This window comes from Mustelus asterias, chromosome 4, assembly GCF_964213995.1.
Source record: "Mustelus asterias chromosome 4, sMusAst1.hap1.1, whole genome shotgun sequence".
Lineage (NCBI taxonomy): Eukaryota > Metazoa > Chordata > Chondrichthyes > Carcharhiniformes > Triakidae > Mustelus > Mustelus asterias.
Window position 1 is genome coordinate 143,092,008 of NC_135804.1, and position 26,552 is coordinate 143,118,559.

The window sequence follows — 26,552 nt, forward strand, 5'->3', positions numbered from 1 at the left end:
AAGTCTGGGGGTCTGGGGGGGTTGGGAGGGGAGGAGAAAAGGTTGAGAGAGATGAGGGTGAGGTCAGGTCCGGGGCAGTGGGTGAGGGCGGGGAGGAGAAGGGAGATGAGGGTGAGGTCGGGTCTGGGGCAGTGGGTGAGGGTGGGGGCTGGAAAAGGGAGATGAGGGTGAGGTCGGGTCTGGGGCAGTGGGTGAGGGTGGGGGCTGGAGAAGGGAGATGATGGTGAGGTCGGGTCTGGGGCACCGGTTGAGGGTGGGGGCTGGAGAAGGGAGATGATGGTGAGTCGGGTCTGGGGCAGTGGGTGAGGGTGGCAGCTGGAGAAGGGAGATGATGGTGAGGTCGGGTCTGGGGCAGTGGGTGAGGGTGGGAGCTGGAGATGGGAGATGATGGTGAGTCGGGTCTGGGGCACTGGGTGAGGGTGGGGGCTGGAGAAGGGAGATGAGGGTGAGGTCGGGTCTGGGGCAGTGGGTGAGGATGGGAGCTGGAGAAGGGAGATGATGGTGAGTCGGGTCTGGGGCACTGGGTGAGGGTGGGGGCTGGAGAAGGGAGATGAGGGTGAGTTGGGTCTGGGGCAGTGGGTGAGGGTAGGGAAGGGGAGAGATATGATGAGGGTGAGGGTGTTGATTCTGGGCTGAGGCTTTTCCTGTCCAAATGAAAATTTCCCTGGACCATTCCAGAGCAGTCTCCAGCTGTTCCCTTACGGTTCACAAACTGTACGAAATGATGGACTTTGCGTAGCACTGTCACCACCTCACTGTTCCCGAAAACTGGCCCCAAATCTGCCGAATGAAGCAGCAGCAGCCACCACATCCCGCCCCAGTTCCGGCAGACATACTGTTCCCCCAGTTTTAACCCTGAAGTAAAGTTCCATCAGGCAGACATTGGGCACTAGCGGGAGAAGCAAGGTGCTCCCTTCCCCCACCGCACCCCACCCCACCCCACCTGACATTCAGCGGCTGGTCATCTGTTTCCTGATATGAAATGAGTGGTCAACAGAGGACAGATACCTCCCCCTCCCCCCAGCCAACTGGATTGGGACAAATTCTCAGAGCAGAAACAAGTTTAAAACAGCTTCACCTACAAAGAACAGCATTGCGCCTTCACTATTGTCACAGCGGACAGTATCTTCCTCTCAGGATCCTGCTGGCTGAGGTGTATAGCTCCCCAACTGCCCAGCTGACTTTTCTCTCCAGATAATCCAACCCTCAGTGCCAAAAAAAATATTTGATTTGATTTGATTTGATTTATTATTGTCACATGTATTAACATACAGTGAAAAGTATTGTTTCTTGCGCACTATACAGACAAAGCATAACGTTCACAGAGAAAGAAAGGAGAGAGTGCAGAATGTAGTGTTACAGTCATAGCTAGGGTGTAGAGAGAGATCAACTTAATGCGAGGTAGGTCCATTCAAAAGTCTGACAGCAGCAGGGAAGAAGCTGTTCTTGAGTTGGTTGGTACGTGACCTCAGACTTTTGTGTCTTTTTCCCAATGGAAGAAGGTGGAAGAGAGAATGTCCAGGGTGAGTGGGGTCCTTAATTGTGCTGGCTGCTTTGCTGAGACAGCAGGAAGTGTAGACAGAGTCAATGGATGGGAGGCTGGTTTGCATGATGGATTGGGCTACATTCACGACCTTTTGTGGTCTTGGGCAGAGCAGGAGCCATACCAAGCTGTGATACAACCAGAAAGACTGCTTTCTATGGTGCACCTGTAAAAGTTGGTGAGAGTCGTAGCTCACATGCCAAATTTTCTTAGTCTTCTGAGAAAGTAGAGGCCTTGGTGGGCTTTCTTAACTATCGTGTCGGCATGGGGGGACCAGAACAGGTTGTTGGTGATCTGGACACCCAAAAACTTGAAGCTCTCGACCCTTTCTACTTCATCCCCATTGATGTAGACAGGGGCATGTTCTCCTTTATGCTTCCTGAAGTCAATGACGATCTCCTTTGTTTTGTTGACATCTGGAGGCCTGGCTCCCGCCGTCACGCTGGCAGAGTGAGGCCTGATAGAACCAGCAACACCAGCTCCACAAGGAGCCCCATCTGCACTTAAACCCCAGCAACCCTGCCCCTCCCCCAACAACAGATACGGGAAACTCCCTCCCCCACAGCCATCAGGGGAACCCCCATATGGAGCTCCCCACTCCTGGCAGTGCCACCCTAGCAGTTCAAAGGGCAGCACCAGAATGCCTGGGGGATGTGCCAGGACACAGCCCAGGCATATCCCTCTCTGTCTTCTGTCTCTCCGCCCCCCCCACTCCCCCTCCCCCACACCCCCAACCCCCCCCCACCCAACCCTGGGAGCTACACTGGCCAGTGCACCCCCGACAGGTTCCCCTCGATAACTTCATGTTTTTGAAAAGCAGTTTGTAAACTGCTTACCAATTGTGAATGTGCAGGACCATGTGGCAGGGAATCCCGCTAATCTTACTGAAACTTACTAAAATGTGTCAAGGGCGGGAAGCTTGTTTAGTGAGTGGCGAAGGGCCGGGGAAAATTGTACAACGAGGATCTCGCTGGCGAGAATCTCATTTTCCAATTCTTGCCGGATTTTGCGCTCACATTGCTGAGGTCACATGGCTAAAGTCTCCAGTCTTTGTCTCCACCGCAAACCAGGGAAAATCATTACAAGTGTTATTACAACCCTCGGTCATACGATGGAGAGATTACTGCCTGTGCTCGGAACCTGAAGTTATGGCAAGCCTGTGTCCCACAAATATTTACAGCAAACCACATATTCTGGACAGTTTTTGAACTATCAGTTTATTAGTGGTGGGGCTGTTTCAGACACTGGAAGTCTCTGATCCATTTTCATAAATTCATAAGCTATAGGGGCAGAATTAGGCCATTTGGCCCATCGAGTCTGCTCCGCCATTCGATCATGGTTGATATCCTCCTCATCCCCATTTTCCTGCCTTCTCCCCATAACCCTTCAACCCATTCCCAATTAAAAATCTGTCCAACTCCTCCTTAGCATCCACCGCACTTTGGGGTAGCGAATTCCACAGATTCACAACCCTTTGGGAGAAGCAGTTTCTCCTCAACTCTGTTTTAAATTTGCTGCCGCTTATCCTAAGACTATGTATGACCTCTCATCCTAGAATGCCCCACAAGAGGAAGCATCGCTCCAAGTCTACTTTATCCATACCTTTTATCATCTTGTATACCTCAATTTATCTCCCCTCATTCTTCTAAATTCCAGGGAGTATAGGCCTCAAATGTTCGCTAGTTTTCTTGTTTGGCATGTCCGTGAAAATTGTGCATGAGCTTTCCCGAGGGAACTGCAGAGCAATCAATGGGCAAGAGACCTGAGCAAACCATGTAAACAACACACTGTGGTGGAACAGCTGTCAGAAATGCATGCTTTCTCTTTCCTTCATTTTCCCATTCAAGTATTCCCCTTGTCCTCCTGGTGATGTGTGTTTATCCTGGGTTTCAGTTCTAAAAGCACTAATCAGTCACCAAATATACTGTCCGAGTCACATACAACCCCTGACACTGAGCCAGCCTGTTCCTGCCAGTGGGGCCGGTAGGACGAGAGATACGCCCAGGGACATAGAATCATAAAATGGTGACAGTGCAAACAGAGGCCATTCAGCCCACTGCGTCTGTGCTGGCAGATTTCAAGAGCAACTCAGCTCTCCTTCACCCTCACACTCTCCCTTTAACCTGCAGTTATTTTCTCTTCAGATCCTGAACCAATCCCTCTTTTGGAAACTCTGAATCCGCCTGCATCATACTCTCAGCAACGCATTCCACATCCACTGCGTAAAAAAAACCTTCTTCTGGTGTTGCCAGGCACCTTAAATCCATCTCTTCCAATTCTTGATCCTTCCACCATAAAAAGTGTTCATGAGGAAATGCAAAGTTTTAAAGTTTATTTATTCATGTCACAAGTCGCCTTACATTAACACTGCAATGAAGTTACTGTGAAAATCCCCGAGTCGCCACACTCCGGCGCCTGTTCAGGTACACTGAGGGAGAATTTAGCATGGCCAACGCACCAAACCAGCACATCTTTCGGACTGTGAGAGGAAACCGGAGCACCCGGAGGAAACCCTAGGGATGGGCATTCAATGCTGGCCAGCCAGCGACACCTGTGTCCCACGAATGGATAAAAAAACCCCACACAGACACAGGGAGAATGTGCAAACTCCACACAGTCAGTGACCCAAGCCAGGAATTGAACCTGGGTCCCTGGTGCTGGGAGGCAGCAGTGCTAACCATCGTGCCACCGTGCCGCTGAATGTAACTCTATTGAAAATGGGGGAGACCATGGCTGCCAGTAGAAAGGAATTAGGCATCCTCCCTCGGAGTGTGATCCTTTGCAGTGAACAGCTCAGCAGTTCTTCACAAAGGACAACGCCACCACCTACTGGTCAGACAGAAAAGTAACAATTCTGTCCTGTGTGGGTGAGAGAAAAAGAGGATCATTCCCCTTTAAAGGGGGCGAGCATTAATCCTTTGCATTTTATTCTTCTGCTTTGAAGTAGGCTTATCTCTGGGTTTGAGTGACAGAATGGTGGCAGTATTGAGAACATCTAGTCTTCACTATCCGGTAACATTCAGCATGGGCACTGGTCAGCCTGCTTTACAATTGAAAGGATGTCTGCAGAATACATTCTACCCACCAGGGATTTTTTTGCTGCTGAAAAACAAAGTAATGAACTAATTCCAGCTCCTACTTTATAAAGTGTGCTGGCAGGGAGCATACTAATACAGTCCACTAGTGACACAGAATCCCTACAGTGCAGAAGGAAGCCATTAGTCCCTTCAGGTCTGTACCAACTCTCAGCAGAGGATCCCACCCAAGTCCTATCCCAGTAACCCCGTACATTTCCCATGGCTAATTCCCCCTAACCTACACATCTTGGGACATTAAGGGGTAATTTAGCATGGCAAATCCAGCTAACCTACACATCTTTGGACTGTGGGAGGAAACCGGAGCACCCGGAGGAAACCCACACAGACACGGGGAGAACATGCAAACTCCACACAGACCGTGACCCGAGGCTGGAATTGAACCCGGGTCCCTGGCGCTGTGAGGCGCTGTATTTCCCATATCACGGCACCTGGTATTTACCCTACGAGTCCCCCGAACACGAAGGGGCAATTTAGCAATTTAGGCAATTTTGGCAATTTAGCATGGCCAATCCACCTAACCTGCACATCTTTGGACTGTGGGAGGAAACCGGAGCACCCGGAGGAAACCCACGCAGACAAGGGGAGAACATGCAGACTCTGCACAGACAGCGAGCTAAGGCCGGAATTGAACCCAGGTCCCTGGCGCTGTGAGGCAGCAGTGCTAACCACATGAAAGATTCCTGTCACTAACACATGGAACCTATTGCCAGCAGGTATCTATAGTAGTTTGTGTGTCAGAAACATGGTCCTGTGCCATGGACCCTCTCGCCAAAATTTCTCTAAAATTCTGGGAAGTGCAAAAACACACCAAGCATCATTTAAAATTGTCTTTTAAGTTCAGGGATGTGGATGTCATCGGCTGGGCCAACATATGCTGCCCATCCTTCTTTGCCCTTGAACTGAGTGGCTTGCTGGGCCACTTCACAGGGAATTTAAGAGTCAACCAACATGACGGTGGGTCTGGTGACACATGTGTCATAGAATCCTTACAATGGAGAGGGAGGCCATTCGGTCCATTGAGTCTGCACCAACCACAATTCCACTCAGGCCCTTTCCCTGTAACCCCCACGAATTTACCCTGCTAATCCCCTTGATACTGAGGGGCAATTTAGCACGGCCAATCCACCTAACCTGCACATCTTTGGAGTGTGGAGGAAACCGGAGCACCCGGAGGAAACCCACAGTGTTTCATGCAAACACCACACAGTTAGTCACCCAAAGCCAGAAATGGAGCTGTGAGGCAGCAGAGCTCATCACTGTGCCACACTCGTGCAGGCCAGGCCAGGTCAGGATGGCAGATTTCCTTCCCTAAAGGGCATTAGTGAACCAGGTGGGTTTTTATGACAATCGACATTGGTTTAATTCCAGATTTTTTAAAAATTGACTCAAATTACACTATCGGCCATGACAAGATTTAAACACAGGTCTCCAGAACATTATTCTGGATTATTAATCCAGTAATAATTCCACTGCGCCATCAGCTCTGGTGCTTGTGGCTACTGCTGAAGTGGCACAATGCACTGCAGTACACAATAATCCAAAATGCATCTCAAAGAGTTTACATTGTGACAGCAGACTCCCTCTGAAATAAACCCAATCACACGGTGTGCAATTTACCCAGACAGCTACAAACAAGAACAAGGGAGTTACAACATCAACATCACAGAAACACAGGTCCAAAATTAAAAATCATTTTCTAGCTTCGGAGTATGAACGATGGCAAAGTTCTCATACAGGTTGGGCTGGGGGAGAGAGTAAGCAAACGAGAAACTGGAGTCGATTTTGACTTTGCGCAACTGTGGGTTGCCAACCCATCTTCCATCTCTGCTGAATTCCTTCAAAGTACTCCCTGGAAATAAAAGAAAGATCGGGGGAGATGATCTTTCATCTTCAACGTGCCCGCACCATTTTCATGTTGTCACATTCCAGGTACAGAACTGTTTCCTGGTAATTTTTGACATTTCTTTAAAGACTGGGGGTTGGGAAAGGGGGATGGAACTTTTTTTAAAGTTTTAAAGTTATTTTATTAGTGTCACAAGTCAGTTTACATTAACACGGCAATGAAGTTACTGTGAAAATCCCCTAGTCGCCACACTGCGGCGCCTGTTCGGGTACACTGAGGGAGAATTGAGCATGGTCAATTCACCTAACCAGCACATTTTTTGGACTGTGGGAGGAAACCAGAGCACCCGGAGGAAACCCACGCAGACATGGGAAGAACGTGCAAACTCCACACAGACAGTGACCCAAAGCGGGAATCGAATCTGGGTCCCCAGTGCTGTGAGGCAGCAGTGCTAACCACTGTGCCACCATCCCACCTCCACTAACCACACTCCAGAATGTTCCAGTGTAATTTCCATGCCAATTGGTGACGGTTTGGAATGCATTGGGAGACTGTTGGAGGCGGGTTGCCTCACATCCTTCAAAAAGTACCTGGATGTGTACTTGGCCCATCATAACATTCAGGGCTATGGGCCAAGTGCTGGCAAGTAGGATTAGGTGGGCAGGTCAGGGCCTTTCATGCGTTGGTGTGGACTCGATGGGCCGAAGGGCCTCTTCTGCACTGTAGATTTCTGTGAGTCTGTGATTCTATGAATAGAGGACAGGTGAAAGCCCCACAGAACCACAGAACATCAAAGTAATTTAATGGCATTTTTGGTGCAGGTGATGTTATGGTTGATAATCTACCTCTTGTTTGCAACTTGTGTAAGTTATAATTGCTGTAGCAATTTGTAATGTTCCCTTTAAAACATTGAATTTAGTTTTGGTGATTTATCCTCCTCCAAAGTAGCTTTAATTAAAATGTCTGTTTCTGTTCCAGACGTGCGGTGTGGACTTTGAGGTGAAAGCATTCTGTGCGGAGAACCTGGAGGAGAAGATTCATAAAAGGCACCTTCACCTTCTGACAATTATCACCATCAGATTAGGATTGGCTGCTTGCTCCAAATATCCCATCTCTTTTTCATTAATCTCAGCTATCTTCCCTCACAATGACTCTCTTCATCCATTTCTTGTCTGTTCTAGTTGCCTGTGTAATCCACAAGCCTCTCAGCGACCCCCTTGCTTTACTTTGATGTCTTCCACAGCCTCTTGCAGCTGGACTCCGTTAGCTCGCTGCCCGCATGCGGGTAGAACCAACAGTGCCTTAATGTGCACCGTGGGCAGAGCAGGAAGGCAATTCCCAAATCCTTCCCAGCCAGAATGGGAATCAAATCCTCTGCTGTTGGCACAAAAACAGAAAATGCTGGAAAGTTTCAGCAAGTCTGACAGCATCTATGAAGCGAGAATAGGAGAGATTTACTTGGGTACTACTGGGACCTGATGGTTTGAAATATAAGGAGAGGCTGGATAGACTGGGACATTTTTCTCTGGAGCGTAGGAGGCTGAGAGGCGATCTTATAGAAGTCTATAAAATAATGAGGGGCGCAGATCAGCTAGATAGTCAATATCTTTGAGTCTAAAACGAGAGGACATAGGTCTAAGGTGAGGGGCGAGATACAAAAGGGTCCAGAGGGGCAATTTTTTCACACAGAGGGTGGTGAGTATCTGGAACAAGCTGCCAGAGGTAGTAGTAGAGGCGGGTACAATTTTATGTTTTAAAAAGCATTTAGACAGTTACATGGGTAAGATGGGTATAGAGGGGTATGGGACAAACGCGGGCAATTAGGACTAGCTTAGCGGTAAAAAAAGGGTGGCATGGAGAGGTTGGGCTGAAGGGCCTGTTTCCATGTTGCAAACCTCTATGACTCTAATAGAGCCAATGTTTCAGGTTGGGATGACCCTTTGTCTGCTGTTGGCACCAGTCTGATCCACACCAGCCATCTAACCAAATAAACCAACTATCCCGCCTCTCCCCAAAGAGACTGAGACAACTGTGACAACATACACATACACTTTGACATGAATGTTGTAGCCTGGATATATGAGTAGTGATAGTCGAGGCTCCAATTTCTTTCCATCACAGGAATTTCCCCCATTCTCACCACCATTGATGGATGTTGTCTACAAGGCATTTGACAAGGTCCCACATGGCAGACAGCTCAAAGAAGTACAAGCCCATGGGATATTTGATTTGATTCATTATTGTCACATGCATTGGGATACAGTGTAAAGTATTGTTTCTTGCGCGCTATACAGACAAAACATACCATTCGTAGAGTACATAGAGGAGAAGGAAAGAAGAGGGTGCAGAAAATAGTATTGCAGTTACAGATAGGGTGAAGAGAAAGATCAGCTTTATATATGATAGGACCATTCAAACGTCTGATGGCAGCAGGGAAGAAGCTATTCTTGAATATACTGGGGCTTGCTTTCAGACTTTTGTATCTTTTTCCTGATGGAAGAAGGTGGAAGAAAGTAAATCAGGGGTGCGTGGGGTCCTTGATTATGTTGGGTGCTTTTCCAAGGCAGCGGGAAATGTAGACGGAATCAATGGATGGGAGGCTGGTTTGCGTGATACAGGGTAATGTGGCAAATTGGATCCAAAAGTGGTTTAGTAACAGGAAACAGAGGGTAATGGTCCTTGGCTGCCCTTGCAAATGGAAAGCTGCTTCCAGTGCTGTTCCATCGGGCTCGGTTTTGGGACACCTTCTGTTTTGCATACTAACGATTTGAACTTGAATGTTTGGGGGGGGGGGGGGGGGGGGGAGGGGGGGGGGCACAATTGGGAAATTTGCAGGTGAAACAAAAAGTGGCCGTGTAGTGCGTAGCGTAGAGGATAGCCATAAGCTCCAAAATGATATAGATGGGTTGGTGGAGTGGGTAGGAAAATGTCAGAAAGAGTATAACTCTGATAAGTGTGAGGTAATTAGGGAGGTCAAACAGTAAAAGAAAATATACAATAAATGGGAGTATACGGAGAGGGTTAGGTGAAAGGTGAAGTGAGAGATCTTGGCGTGCAAGTGCACATGTGCCTAAAGGCTGCAGTACGGCTAGATAAGGTTGTAAACAAGGCATACAGAATACTCTCCTTCATTGGCAGAGATATAGAATACAAAGATATACGGATGAAACTGTGTAAAGACACTAGTGAGGCCATAACTGGAGTATGTGTGCAGTTCTGGTCACCACATTATAGGAAGAACATAATTGCTCTGGAGAGAGTGCAAAGATTTACTAGAATGATGCCAGGGGTGGAGAATTGTAGCTACAACAGGAGATTGGAGAGGTTGGAGTTGTTTTCCTTGGAACAAAGAAGGCTGAGGGGTGCCATGATTGAGGTGTACGAGATCATGAGGGATAGAGATAGTGTAGATAGGAGAAATTTGTTTCCCTTGGCAGAGAGTTCAAAATGATGTGGAGATGCTGGCGTTGGACTGGGGTAAACACAGTAAGAAGTTTAACAACACCAGGTTAAAGTCCAACAGGTTTATTTGGTAGCAAAAGCCACACAAGCTTTCGGAGCTTCAAGCCCCTTCTTCAGGTGAGTGGGAATTCTGTTCACAAACAGGGCATATAAAGACACAGACTCAATTTACATGAATAATGGTTGGAATGTGAATACTTACAACTAATGTTGTCAACTCACATTGTTTTGTTTCTTAAAGACTTGATTAGTTGTAAGTATTCGCATTCCAACCATTATTCATGTAAATTGAGTCTGTGTCTTTATATGCCCTGTTTGTGAACAGAATTCCCACTCACCTGAAGAAGGGGCTTGGAGCTCCGAAAGCTTGTGTGGCTTTTGCTACCAAATAAACCTGTTGGACTTTAACCTGGTGTTGTTAAACTTCTTAGAGAGTTCAAAAACCAGGGGTTATAGATTCAAGCTAAATGGGAAGGATTAGAGAGAACATGAGAAAAGATATTTTTACACAGAGAATGGTGGGTGTCTGGAATTCGCTGCCTGAATTGGTGTTGGAGGTAGAGACCCTAAAATCATTTAAAAAGTACTTACATCTGCACCTTAAGTGCTGGAAGTTGCCGGGCTATGGGTTGCGTGCAGGAAGGTGCGATTAGAAAAGGCTTTAGCACACAAAGTCAGAGTTCTCTGTTTTCCACCAGTGCCTGCAGTTGTGCCAGACTTCCTCTCCAATCTATGATGGGCATCATGAGGAGATGTTTTCTGCCACCTCATCAAAAAAACCTCTGTAATGAGAGGCAGCTGCATGGGGCTGAGTTTGGCAAGTCATGTTAGTGAAGGCTCGTCTTCCGAAAGGAGGCTGCACCGCAGAATCACAGAATTGTTACAGTGCACCGGTGCACTGCAAACACAGACTGCAAGATGATAATGTGGTGGGATTAAAAATTAAGCATGAGAGACCCGAACAGGCACCGGAGTGTGCCGATTAGGGGAATTTCACAGTAACTTCATTGCATTGTTAATGTAAGCCTTACTTGTGCCTAATAAATAAACTTAACTTTTTTTTAAAAAACAGGGCAGCACGGGGTGGCACAGTGGTTAGCACTGCTGCCTCACAGCGCCAGGGGCCAGGTTCAATTCCGGCCTCGGTCACTGTCCGTGCGGAGTTTGCACATTCTCCCTGTGTCTGCGTGGGTTTCCTCCAGGTGCTCTGGTTTCCTCCCACAGTCCAAAGATGTGCAGGTTAGGTTGATTGGCCATGCTAAATTGACCCTAGTGTCAGGGGGATTAGCAGGATAAATATATGGGGTTGCGGGAATAGGGCCTGGGTGGGATTGTGGTCGGTGCAGGCTCGATGAGCCAAAATGGCCTCCTTCTTTACTGTAGGGATTCTATGATAAAAGGAGGCCATTTGGCCCATCATGTCTACACCTGTTCTCCAAGCAGGTATCATGACTTGGTGGCATTCTCTTGCCTTTGCCTTTTTTCCCCATACCCCTGCACATTGTTTCTTTTCAAATAATCATCATCCCCCCCACTGCCTTGAATGCCTCAATTGAACCTACCTCCACCACACTTCCAGGCAGAGTATTCCAGACCCCAGCCACTCGCTGTATCAAAAGGGTTTTTTTTCATATCATATTTGCTTCGTTAGCAAATCATTTTAAATCTCTGCCCTCTTGTCCCTGATCCTTTCACAAGTGGGAACAGTTTCTCTCTGTCTATTCCATCGAGACCTCTCATGATTTTGAACATCTCGATCAAATCTCCTCTTAGCCTTCTGGGAGAACACTTCTAGGCGAACAGTCCCATCTTCTGTAATCTATCCTCATAACTGAAAATTATGGAGGAGGGCCTGGATGCATCTTCAGTGACCTCCTCTGCAGGCAACAGATGAGTTGCAGAGTCTTTGTGGGAATGAAATGGAATTTAACGATGCCTGAAGTTATGTGAACTTGAAACACAGCGAGGTTACCTCAATTTTCATAGAATGAGATAGCATGAAAGGAGTCCATTCAGCCCATTGTTCTTTAAAAGAGCTATCTCTTAATATCACTTTTTGCTCTTTTCTCCAGCGCAGGAAATGCTTCCCCTTTATAATGACTTCAATCAGGCCATTGAGGTTGGCCTATTGGAGTATGAACTCCCTGATTAAGGATCCAATTGAAGGGCCAATCAGGAAGTCTTTGTCTTGTACTTAACTGCTGACTGATAGCACTCTGTGTACTGCTGTTAGAGTTTGTAAAGCAAAGGATTTTGGTGAAGGGGCTTCAGCCTCCACAGACTTATGACACCCTTCAAGTTTTTTTTAATTCCCTTTTGCAAATTACTATTGAGTCTGCTGCCACCATTCTTGCAGGGAGCACGTTACACATCGTAACAACTCAGTGAATAAAAACATCTCCCACTGGTCCTTTTGCCAATCATCTTAACTCTGTGGGGAAATACCCACATTTGGGGAGACTTCTATGCCCATCGGGGAAAATACCCCCTCTCAAGATGGTGCCCTCTCTTTCTCCCCCTTCCTACCCCCCAACCACCAGCCTCCCTAACCCAACACCCCACCTCCTCTCCCATTCGCTGGAGTCTCCCACCATGCTCCCCCCAAAATCTCCAGACTTAATTCGCTTCTTCCTTGGGGTTGCTTGTAGTCCCAGCAGTGGCCACCACTCTTTTCTGGCGCTGTTGGCTCTTTTAGCTGAGATGTCTTGTTCATGAGGGTTGGAAGTCCCTCTCTGGCCCAACAAAGATTTCACATTGGCGAGGTGCTGACTGACTTTTAGTTTGGAAGGTGTGTAATCCATCTCCTTCCCCAGCCCCACCTCAAACCACTTACTTTCCATCCCAAGGTTATCCTTTTCTTTTTAACTTGCCCTTCCATCTTCCGAGATTGCCGCAGTTCTCTCTGTTCCTTCACCCACTTTAATTTGATTTAACAGTTGGCTGGTTAGGAAGGATGATTTGAATGTGGTCCTAATAATGCCATGGTCGTATGTTTGATTCCTGTACTGGCTAAGCGCAATCAATTGTGCTTATACAATCCTATTTGGGTTACTTGTTAGTATAGTGGTTAATATCCCTGCTTGTCACGCGGGAGTCTGGGATTCACTTCCACGCTAGGGGGGGATTGTGAAAACGTACAGAGTTGCGTTGGCAGGCGTGATCTGCTGTTAAAGAGTCAGTGTTGCTCCTGTGGCCTAGTGTTATAAGTCACTGAAGTGGTAATCCACAAACCTAGAGCAATTCTCTGGGGTTCCAGGCTTGAATCCCACCCCAGTGGATGATACACTGTCCTGTGGCAGGCATGGGTGAGCTGGAAAATGTCTTCATTCTTCTATCCCAAATACATTACTTCACACATCTCTGCATTGAATTGCATCTGCCACTTGTTTTCCCGTTTCACCAGTCCATGTCCACGTGAATTGTGTTACTCCTCACTTCCAATTTGAGTGCCTTCTTCTAACTGTAAAATTATGCCAAGTATGCCTCCGTATCTTCCTCAATGGAAAATAGGGCATTGGCGACCATTGTATTGGTCCATGATTATGCTTGGCAAAGTACTGCAGTGGTTTGCCATTGGCTTCTGCAATACGGCTGACCAGGAAACTCTCACTTTACCTCTTGCCATATTGGAAGGATATGCAGGCTGATAATCTTCCTGCTCTGCAATGTTACATGCATGCTGTAGTCGAGTGCTATAACAGTGATGATTAGTGGCTTCAATTTTCCTTCCATCCCATGGCTGATCAGCAATTTCTCCTGCTCTTACTACCCGCCATTGCCAAATGATTTGATTTAATTTATTATTGTCACATGCATTGGGATACAGTGAAAAATATTGTTTCCTGCGGACTACAGAGACAAAACATACCATTCATAGAGTACAAAAGGGAGAAGGAAAGGAGAGGGTGCAGAATATAGTGTTACTGTCATAGCTAGGGTGTAAAGAAAGATCAACTTAATATCTGGTAGGTCCATTCGAAAGTCTGATGGCAGCAGGGAAAAAGCTGTTCTTGAGTACGTGATCTCAGACTTTTACATAGACATAGAATCCTGCAGTGCAGAAGGAGGCCATTCGGCCCATCGAGTCTGCGCCGACAACAACCTCACCCAGGCTCTATCCCAATAACCCCATCTATTTACCCCAGTTAGTCCCCCTGACAGTAAAAAGCAATTTAGCATAGCCGATCCACATAACCTGCACATTTTTGGTGTGTGAAAGGAAAGCAGAGCACCCAGAGGAAACCCATGCAGACACAGGAAGAATGTGCAAACTCCACACAGACAGTGACCCAAGCAGGGAATCGAACCCCTGTCCCTGGCGCTGTGGGGAAGCAGTGCTAACCATTGTGCCACCATACTTTTGTATCTTTTTCCTGACAGAAGAAGGTGGAAGAGAGGGTGGAGAGAAGAGAGGGGTGCGTGGGGTCCTTGATTATGGTGGCTGTTTTTCCAAGGTGGTGGGAGTCAATGGATGGGAAGCTGGTTTGCGTGATGGACTGGGCTTCGTTCGCGACCCTTTGTCGTTTCTTGCGGTTTTGGACAGAGCAAGATCCATACCAAGCCGTGATACAACAGGAAAGGATGCTTTCTATCATGCATCTGTAAAAATTGGCTGAAGAATTTACAAATTGACACTCAACCTCTTTAACCACATTATAAATGCACCTTCCTTGGCCATCAAGTCCTGGGTGGGACTTGAACCCGCGGCTTCTGGCTCAGAGGCAGGGACACCATCCACCATGCCACATGATCTCCAGCCCCTTCCTGTCTCAACTTAAACATTAAGAATAAGAGCAAAGCATTCTATCAACAGTTGTCTTTGAAAAGGCGTGGAGAAAATTATAGGTTGGGTGAAACTTTATAAACTAAATGATAATAATCAAAGCGTGGATCTCAGTGCTGTATATTTTATTCACCTCAGTGAGTGTGGATCAAGCTTAATGTTATTTCTCTATGGCGTGGTGACATTAATGAGGCTTTTTTTTTACGTGACAGGAATTCGGTGAATCTGATTATCCGCAAGGTACAGTACGCGCCGGAGAAAAGCACGGTGCAGCCCAAAGCAGAAACCACTCGACAGTTCCTCATGTCAGATAAACCCCTGCAACTGGAGGCATCGCTGGGTAAAGAGGTCAGTTCCGATCAATAAGAAGTCTCACAACACCAGGTTAAAGTCCAACAGGTTTATGGTATCAGTTAATATGGTATATCAGTTAATGGTAGGGCATTGGGGAGACTTATAGAACAAAGAGGGGTACACGTTCATAGCTCGTTGAAAGTGGAGCCACAGGTGGACAGAGTGGTGAAGAAAACATTCAGCATGCTTGATTTCATTGGTCAGAACATTGAATACAGGAATTGGGACATCTTGATGAAGTTGTACAAGACATTGGTAAGGCCACACTTGGAGTACTGTGTACATTTCTGGTCACCCTATAATAGAAAGGATATTATTAGACGAGAAAGAATGCAGAAAAGATTTACTAGGATGCAACCGGACTTGATGGTTTGAGTTATTAGGCTGGATAGACTGGGACCTTTTTCTCTGGAGCGCAGGATGCTGAGGGGTGATCTGACAGAGGTCTATAAAATAATGTAAGGCATAGATCAGCTCGATAGTCAATATCTTTTCCCAAAGGTAGGGGAGTCTAAAACTGGAGGGCATAAGTTTAAGGTGAGAGGGGAGAGATATAAAAGTGTCCAGAGGGGCAATTTTTTCACACAGAGGGTGGTGAGTGTCTGGAACAAGCTGTCAGAGGTAGTAGTAGAGGCAGGTACAATTTTGTCTTTTAAAAAGCATTTCGACAGTTACATGGGTAAGATGGGTATAGAGGGATATGGGCCAAATGTGGGCAATTGGAACTAGCTTAGGGGTTTAAATAAAAACAGCAGCATGGACAAGTTGGGCCAAATGGCCTGTTTCCATGCTGTAAACCTGTATGACTCTATGAGGTTTATTCGGTAGCACGAGCTTTCGGAGCGCTGCTCCTTCATCAGGTGAGTGGAGAGTTGGGTTCACAAACAGGGCATATATAGACACAGACTCAATTGCAAGATAATTATTAAAATGCGAGTCTTTTCAGGTAATCAAGTCTTTACAGGTACAGACAATGTGAGTGGAGAGAGCGATAATCACAGGTTAAAGAGGTGTGAATTGTCTCAAGCCAGGACAGTTAGTAGGATTTTGCAAGACCAGGCCAAATGGTGGGAGTTACACGTAGTGTGACATGAACCCAAGATTTTGGTAGAGGCCGTCCTCACGTGTGCGGAACTTGGCTATCAGTTTCTGCTCAGCGATTCTGCGTTGTCATGTGTCTTGAAATCCGCCTTGGAGAATGCTTATGCGAAGATCGGATGCCCTTGACTGCTGAAGTGTTCCCGACAGTTCCGATCAGACAGAGGTAATGTCAGCAGACTGCATGGCACCAAAATCATCTTGATTACACCTCTGGGTGGCTCCTGTAGTATGTTTCAGTTTGTAGCACTCACACCTGTGATTCAAAAGGCTGCTGTTTCAGGTGTCCCACTCCAGAGACTTGAGCACACAATCTCAACGACATTTCAGAGCAGCACTGAGAGAAGGCTGCATAGTTGGAGGGTGTGATTTTTCAGATGAGATGTTAAACCTGAGGCTCTATCTTTGCTCACAGGCTGGTGTACAGTAAGTCCTGGCACTGGGTAGCATAGTGGTTAGCATTGCTGCCTCACAGCGCCAGGGATCCAGGTTCGATTCCCGGCTTGGGTCACTGTCTGTGCAGAGTCTGCACGTTCTCCCCATGTCTGCGTGCGTTTCTTCCAGGTGCTCCAGTTTCCTCCCACAGTCCAAAGATGTGCGGGTTAGGTGGATTGGTCATGCTAAATTGCCCCTTAGTGTCAGAGGTTCTAGCAGGGTAAATACGTGGGGCTATAGGAATAGGGCCAGGGTAGGATTGTGGGTGGTTCAGACTCGATGGGCTGAATGGCCTCCTTCGGCATTGTAAGGGCTCTGTGATTCTATGACTACTTCGAAAAAGAACAAGGAGATTTTCCAGTCAATGACCCTCAAGAAAATAATCACTAAAATTGATGATTGAGTCAGTAGCTGTTGCTATGAACACATTGGGTGGGATTTCCTGGCCGTGCATGCTCCAAGATCGGAAGTTTCCACCCGAGGTCAACGGATCTCTGCATGGCCCACCAGGAAAATTCTACCCATTGTCTGTATTGCAACAGTGATTCAAAAGTACTTTGTTGGCTGGAAAGCACTCTGGGACATCCTGAGATATGAAAAGTGCTATATAAATGCAAGTTTTTTTTTAATGAGATGGAGATGCCGGCTGGGGGGTGGGCACAGTAAGAAGTCTCACAACACCAGGTTAAAGCCCAACGGGTTTATTTGGAATCACGAGCTTTCGGAGTGCTGCTCCTTCACCAGCTGAGTCCAGATAAACCTGTTGGACTTTAACCTGGTGTTGTGAGACTTCTTTCTTTAATGCCTGAGCTGCGGAACATTTATGACTGATCATTCTTGCGTTTGTTCTTCCCGCAGAATTAATTGTCACCCAAGATATAGAAAAGCTGAGGCAATAGTTGTCTTCGGTAGCCCTTGTGTGACTCTTGGCAATCGGGTTACGTGTCACACACTGGTCCCTTGAGCGAGCAAGCAGCCTGCGACGAGAGTGGGGTGCCAAGCCAATTACTGGGTGCACCATTGCTATATCCGATTCTTCCCCATTGGCTGCCTCTGTCATTCAGAAGGGGAGGCAGTAACTTATCATAGAATCCGTACAGTGCAGAAGGAGGCCATTCGGCCCATCGAGTCTACACCGACTACAATCCCACCCAAGCCCTATCCCGTAACCCCGTGTATTTACCGTTAATCCCCTGACACTAGGGTCGATTTAGCATGGCCAATCAACCTAACCCACACATCTTTGGAGAGTGGGAGGAAACCGGAGCACCCGGAGGAAACACACGCAGACACGGGGAGAATGTGCAAACTCCACACAGATAGCGACACGAGGCCGGAATTGAACCCTGGGTCCCTGGCGCTGTGAGGCAGCAATGCTAACCACTGTGCCACCGTGCCACCCACAATGCAGGGAAGGATCCGATATTCAGGGGTTTTAGTGCCCTTGTCCTGCCCTCCACCCTTGCTCTGAACATTGTCTTAACTAGCAGATTAACCCAAGTTCATGTCACTTCCAATATTTCACACTCCCAGGCTCAGGAATGCTGCTACAATGTGCAAATGGAAGAAAACAAAGGCAGGAAAAAAATCTTTCACAGTCTGATGTTTTGGAAAATGTTATTATGTTTATAAAAAGCCAGAAGCAAAGCACTAAAATAAACCTTTTTAATCCAATCAGTGGATGGAGAGCTGTACTGGATAATCCTTTGCTAAGTAATAATCCCTCTGATATTTGCAGATTTTCCCTTGTCCGACACTCCCAATCCAAACCACAGTGGATGCCATTTAATCCCAAATATATCCAAGCCCTGATGAAAATACATTTGTTAACATGTTACATAAAATGTGAGCACTGGTGCAAACTAATACACTGTTCATAGATGTGCCGTCATTCTCGACATAGAATTCCTAACAAACAGAAATTGGGCAGTGGGCAGACTGGACAAAGGGAATTTCAGGATGGACAATAAATGCTGGCCTAGCCAGTGATGCCCACCTCTCCCCAATGTCTAAATTTCAAAAAGAAATTAGATGAGGCTGTTTTAAAAGTTTAAAGTTTATTCATTAGTGTCACAAGTAGGCTTACATTAATACTGCAATGAAGTTACTGTGAAAATCCCCCAGTTGCCACACTCCGGCGCCTGTTCAGGTACATTGAGGGAGAATTTAGCATGGCCAATGCATCTAACCAGCACGTCTTTCATACTGTGGGAGGAAACCGGAGCACCAGGAGGAAACCCACGCAGACACGGGGAGAACGTGCAAACTCCACAGACAGTGACCCAAGCTGGGAATCGAACCCAGGTCCCTGGCACCGTCAGGCAGCAGTGCTGACCACTGTGCCAGTTATGGTGTTGGGGCTGTTCCCTTAGAGGCAATTGGCACCAAAACGGAAAAACAATCTTTGGAGTTGATAATAAATGATATTTTCAGAAATGAATGCTGAAACTAGTGATGAAGTTACTGATCAATTCATTTGTTTTGAACTTGAAAGATGCTGGGACGCTGAAGAAATTACAGGCGGGATTTTCCGACCATGAGCACTCCAAGACAGGAAATTCCCACCTGAGTTCAACAGACCTTTAAATGGTCTGCTGAATTTTCTCTCTCGCTCGCTACGATTCCTGTGATTCTTTTATGATTGTGATGAATGGTGTAGCAGGCTAGAAGGGCCAAATGGCCTCCTCCAGCTCCTATCTTCTATGTTTCTATGTTCCTATGTTTACAGATGTATTACCATGGAGAACCAATCGAAGTCACCATCCACATCAACAATAACACAAATAAGGTGGTGAAGAAGATTAAGTTATGCGGTAAGTGCAACTTGCCCAATTGCACACTTGTGTTTGTTTTTCTGTCAGGTGCTGGTGTGCATGGTTAAACACAAGCGCCCCACCTTACCTCATCCCATCTGGCATTAACCGGGACCAACCAGTTAGAATAAAGTGAGTGACACTCACTGTGAACCCACTGCTTCCAGATGTAAGCCTGGTTTTTTGAGCAGGCAGGGACACGTGCTGGAAATAAGTGATCAGAGAATCCCTACAGTGCAGAAGGGGGCTATTCAGCCCATCGAGCCTGCACCGACAACAATCGCACCCAGACCCTATCCCCATAACCCCACATATTTACCCTAGTCCCTCTGTCACTAAGGGGCCATTTAGCATGGCCAATCAGGCTAACGCGCACATCTTTAGACTGTGGGAGGAAAACAGTGCACCCGGAGGAAACCCACGCAGACACGAGGAGAAAATGCAAACTCCACACAGACAGCCACCCATGGCTGGAATTGAACCCAGGTCCCTGGCACTGTGAGACAGCAGTGCTAAACACTGTGCCACCATGCCACCAACCACTGTGCTGCAATATCCTACTTTAAATGTGCAGATAGATTCCCGATTTTGTCATCAAAACCCAAACAGCAATAATAGTTAGAAGCCTGAACTATGAAGGCCTCTCCATCAAACCAGAGGCAGACTATGTGGCCAGAACAGGTGCAGCTAGATAAGTAACTTAAGGCATTAAGCCAAGGCAGAGCAGGCCATGATCCAAGTGCTGGCAAATGGAATTAGCACAGATTAGTGTTTGGTAGTCGGCATAGACATGGTGGGCTGAAGGGCCTGTTTCTGTGCTGTATGACTCTATGACTATTATTTTAGGTGTCCTGTGAGTCAGGAGGGACAGGACTAGTCATTTAGTCCTCACCTGGTTCCAGCTAAGTGCTCCCACCCCACACTGCCAACCCAAACCTGATCATGTTAAGCATTTAATACTGTGATAATGAGAATATATACAGTCCTTAGTGACTGGTCTTTGACTAATTCATTATGTAGCCTCAATAGGCCTGTCTTCTACTATCCTAGCTATATATATCCTTGTACTTGTAATCTTTATTAATTGCCTTGCCACATTCCCCACACGTTGTCAGTGTTAAGTTGCCTGAGTCAGTTTGCACTAATTATATTCCATTCATTTTGCAATAAAGTTGCCCATTATTTTGTCCCACTAATGTGCAGCCGTTTGCACTTGCCAGTAAATTATATTGTGTGCTCTCGAACATTCTCCCAGACAGTTCAGGGGCATTAGAACTTTCGCACAATCGGAAGTGTGAAACATTGAGCCAGGAACAGGATGCAGGCAGCATCAGCTGTAACCCTGCAGAGGAAGCGTGGTTTCAACATTTGATTATCTACTTCATATCAGAGAGGGTATTGCACTGTGAGTGTTACCTGCCAGCTACTGTGACTGACATTGTCCTTTTGTCCAATCAGTCGATCAGATCACGAATGTAGTCCTCTATCAACTTGACAAATATGCAAAGACAGTCTGTTCAGAAGAGCCAACGTAAGTTATGTCTGCATTGGCAAATGAATCACTTGTGCGCTCTATGGGAGGTTTTGCATGTCTATTTGTATATATGTGTATATCTACACATATATATGTGTGTGTGTGAGTGTGAGTGTGTGAATGTGAGTGTGTGTATGAGAGTGTGTGTGTACGCGTGTGTGTATGTGTGTGTACGTGTGTACGTATGTGTACGGGTGTGAGTGTGTGAGTGTGTATGTGTGTGTATGTGTGTGTACGCATGTACGTATGTGTACGGGTGTGAGTGTGTGTGTATGTGTGAGTGTGCGTGCGCGTGTACACTGTGGTGTGTGCGAGGCATTGCATTGCAATTAAATGCATCAGTGTGTGAGATTCCAGCAGGGGAATTATCGAGAGAGGTGTGGCAGCAAATTGATTTTCACCTCAATGTGCTACACCGAACTTTATCAGCTTTCTCCAGACTGATGTGTGGGCACAGAAGGGTAATGGGTGGAGCACAAATATATTCCCTCAAAGCAAAAAGGGGAAAGAAGAAGGAGAAGCAGAGTTGAATTCAGCTGAATTTACTCATCATGAAAGTGAACAGAGCTTCCACTTGGTTTTATGCATAGAATCCCTTCAGTGTGGAAGAGGCCATTCAGCCCATTGAGTCTGCACCGACTTTCTAACAGAGTATTTTACCCAGGCCCTCTCCCCCATCCTATCCCTGTAATCCCACACATTTACCATGGCTAATTCCATCTAATCTACACATCTCAGAACACTAAATGGCAATTTAGCACAGCCAATCGCCTAACCAGCACATCTTTGGAGTGTGGGAGGAAATCGGAGCATCCAGAGGAAACCCACGCAGACACGGGGAGAATGTACAAACTCCAGACAGACAGTGACCCCAGGCTGGTCCCTGGGGCTGTGAGGCAGCAGTGTTAACCACTGTGCCACCCCATCTGGTGAAAGAAGGGGAGGATATTCCCAGCATTCATTTTGGTGGATTGAGATACAAAATGTCTTTGGAAGTGAATGGACTTGTCAGTGATAGGCAGCATGGTTTTGTATGGGGTAGGTCATGTCTCACCAACTTTTATTGAGTTTTTTGAGGAGGTGACAAGAACGAATGATAAGGGAAAGGCACTGGATGTTGTCTACATTTGACAAGGTCTCTCATGGCATGCTGGTACAAAAGATAAAGTCTCATGGGACCTGGGGTGTGCTGGCTAGATGGATACAGAACTGGCTTGGTCATAAAAGGCAAAGAGTAGTGGCAGGAGGGTGCTTTTCAGAATGGAGATCAGTAACTCCTGGTGTTCCACAGGGATCAGTACTTTGTTGTTTGCAATATGTATAAATGATCTGGAAGAAAATGTAGATGGTCTGATTAGTAAGTTTGTAGATGACACAAACATTGGAAAAGTTGCAGATAGTGACACGGATTGTCAAAGTATACAGCAGGATATAGGTAGATTGCACATTTAGGCAGAGAAATGGTCGATGGAGTTTAATCCAGACAAATGCAAGGTGATGCATTTTGGGGGATCAAATTCAGGTACAAATTATACAGTAAATGGCAGAACCCTTAGCAGCGTGACATACAGAGGGATCTGGGCGTACAGATCCCTGAAAGTGGTAACGAAGGTGGATAAGGTGGTCAAGAAGGAATACAGCATAATTGCTTTCATCGGCCAGGGCATCGAGTATAAAAATTAACAAGTTATGTCACAGCTGTAAAAATCTTTGGTTAGGCCGCATTTGAAATATTGCAAGCAGTTCTGGTCGTCACACTGGAAAGACGGAGGCAGAGGGGCGACCTGATAGACGTCTATATAATTATGAGAGGCGCAGATAGGGCAGATAGTCAGGGGCTTTTCCCAAGGTGGAAGGGTCAACTACAAGAGAGCACAGGTTTAAGGTGAGAGATGATAAATTTAGGAGATACGTGCGGGGAAAGTTTTTCACACAGAGGATGGTGGGTGCCTGGAACACACTGCCAGTGGAGGTGGTGGAGGCAGGCACATTAGCAATGTTCAAGGTGTATCTTTTCAAACACATGGACAGAAGGCAAACGGAGGGATAGAAACTGCATATTGGCGCAGACTTGGTGGGCCGAAGGGACTATTCCTGTGCTGTATTGTTCTTTGTTCTTTATGAAATAGACTTTGTCTCCCATTAAACTTTTATTCATTCTAATGGGAATTGTCTTTTAATTTTTCTACCAGCACAACCATCAAGATTCTATTTCTGATTTTTTTAAGTCTGTTAGTTGAAGAAAGGTATCAAGAAATTGATAGATTTGATTGTCCAAGCTGATTTCTCTGAATGACTGAGGGGCAGATATGTAGTTCCCATCCTTAGCCTGTGCCCAGAAGGATGGGAATCTTATGCCAGTAATATCATGTTGCTTGGTTGAATATGTTTAGACCTGTGAATGTGCACACATGCACATGTACACGCGAGTGGATGTGTGTGCATGCATGCATGCGTGTATGTTTGTGTGCGTATGTGTGTACAGTAAACATAGGCTTTCTTTTCCCTGCTCTAAATCTGAGTCTCTGCCATTTCAGTTCCCTAAATAATGACTCACACGTGTAACCCGTACCACAAGAGAAGCCATAATGGAAAACAAGCACTCCTTCATGAAGGAAAATGAAAGGAAAATCAGAGGATCGCTTTGAGTCACATTAATATATCTCTCAGCAATGAGTTATTGAGTTGCATTGGGAGTTGGCCTTTGCCTATCCTTCAGCTAGAGGTGGGAAGGTGATGGCCCAGTGATATTATCGCTGGACTATTAATCCAGAAACTCAGCTAATGTTCTGGGTTCAAATCCCGCCATAGCAGATGGTGGAATTTAAATTCAATTAAAAAATATCTGGAACTAAGAATCTAATGATGACCATGAAACCATTGTCGATTGTCGGAAAAACCCATCTGCTTCACTAATGTCCTCTCGGGAAGGAAATCTGCCGTCCTTACCTGATTTGGCCTACAGGTGACTCCAGAGTCGCAGCAATGTGGTTGACTCTCAACTGCCCTCCAAGGGTAACTAGGGATGGGCAATAAATGCTGGCCAGCCAGTGACATCCGTGTCCCATGAATGAATAATGACACGAGGAAAAAATGATTGATACCTTTTTTTTAGAAAAAATAGCACTCGAGATCACTCTTCAAGTGAAATATGAATGTTACAGCTCTGACTAGTAAACTGAATACACAAGAAGCATATCACATCATTGCCCACCCAAATTTCAAAAATAATTTGTATCCAAGCCTGTTTAACATTGTAAAATTGTTTGGATTTTATTGTGTGTGATTCCAGTGACACTGTGGCTCCCAATTCTACCTTCACCAAAGTTTACAGCCTCACCCCTACTCTGGAAGGGAACCGGCAGAAACAAGGCCTCGCCTTGGATGGCAAACTCAAACATCAGGACACAAACCTAGCCTCCAGTACCATGTAAGTGCCATGGCTAACAGCCTATTCCTGCTGTCCTCTTCATACACAAACTGAACATTAACTCATACAAGAAGGTGGTACAGAATCCAATTTAGGTTTTAGAAATTAAATAGTATTCTAATCCAGAATACTGATCAACAGCGTATGGATACATGCTAATGAATTTAGGCAAGGCAGTGGTATAGTGTTATTATCATCGGGCTAGTAATCTTAGAGACTTTGGGTAATGCTTTGGGGAGCTGGCTTCAAATCCCACCGTGGCAGGTGGTGAAATTTGAATTCAGTAAAAGAAAATCTGAAATTAGAAATCTAATGGTGACCCTGAAACCATTGTCAGTTGTAGTAAAAACCCATCTGGTTCACTGATGCTCTTTGGGAAAGGAAATCTGCCACACTTAACCAGTCTGGCCTATACGTGACTCGTGACTCCTGACCCACAATGATGCAGTTGACTATTAACAATGCCCTCTGAAATGGCATAGCAAGTTCAAGGGCAATTAGGGATGGACAATAAATGGTGGCCCAGCCAGTGATATCCATATCCCATGAATGAAGTTTTTAAAAATTCAGCAGAGTAATTAGTAATTATTTTTCATTCCCTCATGTGCACTCTTTCATTAACAATGGAAATCCTCTGTTCAAATTCTGTCTCATTGTCCCCCTTTCAATTCTACAGTCTGACCATTCTGCATAATTTTCTTCACGCCTTCCCCCTTCACAAGCTCAATGGCCCACCATCACTTCAAGCCTCTTCCTTGCCCAATAACACACCCATTCTTATCCCTGCCTGATACCTGATACAGCTTATTTCCGGCCAGGCTCACCCCGATCTCAACACTCCAGTTATTTCCCTTCATCTTAAGCTTGTCCTGTTATTCGGCCCATCCAAAGCCTTGCCCAGGGCCTTCACAACCTTACCACGATCCAGTCTGCCCTCTCTTCCAATGAAAGAATACCTGATCTCCTCTTACCTCTCCATTTTTAGGTGGAATGAGAGATCATAAAAGGTGAAAGAAAATGTAGGGAATGTATTGACGGTAGTGATAACAAGTTAGAGGTACAGAGAACAAACATTCAAACATCCTGTATACTGACTAATGTATAGGGTGGCACAGTGGCACAGTGGTTTGCACCGCTGCCTCACAGCACCAGGGACCCGGGTTCGATTCCCGGCTTGGGTCACTGTCTGTGTGGAGTTTGCATGTTCTCCCCGTGTCTGTGTGGGTTTCCTTTGGGTGCTCCGGTTTCCTCCCACAGTCCAAAGATGTGCGGGTTAGGTGCATTGGCCATGCTAAATTACCCCTTAGTGTCTCAGGATGTGTAGGCTAGAGGGATTAGCCAGGTAAATACGCGGGGTTACGGGGCCTCGATGGGATTGTAGTCGGTGCAGATCCGATGGGCCGAATGGCCTCTTTCTGCATTGTAGTGATTCTGGGATTCTATGACTCATTGAGGGGAAGTTCAAACATACCTGCCATAAGGGTCATTTCTGGGTTCCGTTTCTTCTGTAAGGCAGACAATTAAAAATATGCCTTTGGGATCTCTATCCAAATAGGAATATCCTCATTGTCATCAGAGAGCAGTAGAGGCTGGGTCATTGATTGCCATTAGTAGGTGAGACTGGGATCCGAGGGCACAGCCTCAGAGTAAAGACCCCTTTGGAACCGAGATGAGGAGGAATTTCTTCAGCCAGCGGGTGGTGAATCTGAGCTATTCATTGTCACAGAGGGCCAGGTCATTGAATGTACTTAAGACAGAGATAGATTGGTTCTTGATAGGTAAGGGGATCAAAGGTTACAGAGAAAAGGCAGGTGAAACATATCAGCCATGATCAAATGGCAGAGCGGACTTGCCAGGCAGGCCCGAAAGGGCTGAATGGCCTACTCCTGCTCCTATTTTCTACGTTTTTTCATGTCTCCTTTTCCATCGCAATCACTTTCCCACTTGTGCTTTGATTCTGAATCCTAATAGGTTCAGAGCAGGCTTGGATAAAGAGGTCCTCGGAATGATTGTGTCTTATCTGCTGAAAGTGAAGGTGACAGTCTCCCGGGGAGGGTAAGTAACCTTTCTTCAATCAATGCTCTCGCCTCTCGCCAAGGCTGAATCCACATGGGATGGAATAAGATATTTACTTAAAAGTAAAGCTGTCATTGAATTGG

The 26,552-nt window shown here is 46.3% G+C and overlaps 1 protein-coding gene across 1 annotated transcript in view; it reads left to right on the forward strand.

The window, feature by feature from the left end:
• The window catches only part of LOC144493174 (arrestin-C-like), a 68,345-nt gene that overhangs the window by 13,237 nt on the left and 28,556 nt on the right, over nt 1-26,552 (forward strand). The window contains exons 7-13 of the mRNA XM_078212071.1: nt 5,352-5,354; nt 7,463-7,530; nt 14,942-15,077; nt 19,345-19,429; nt 20,888-20,960; nt 24,256-24,393; nt 26,365-26,448. Of these exons, the coding sequence (XP_078068197.1) occupies nt 5,352-5,354; nt 7,463-7,530; nt 14,942-15,077; nt 19,345-19,429; nt 20,888-20,960; nt 24,256-24,393; nt 26,365-26,448 (587 nt within the window). The remainder of the gene's footprint in view (nt 1-5,351; nt 5,355-7,462; nt 7,531-14,941; nt 15,078-19,344; nt 19,430-20,887; nt 20,961-24,255; nt 24,394-26,364; nt 26,449-26,552) is intronic.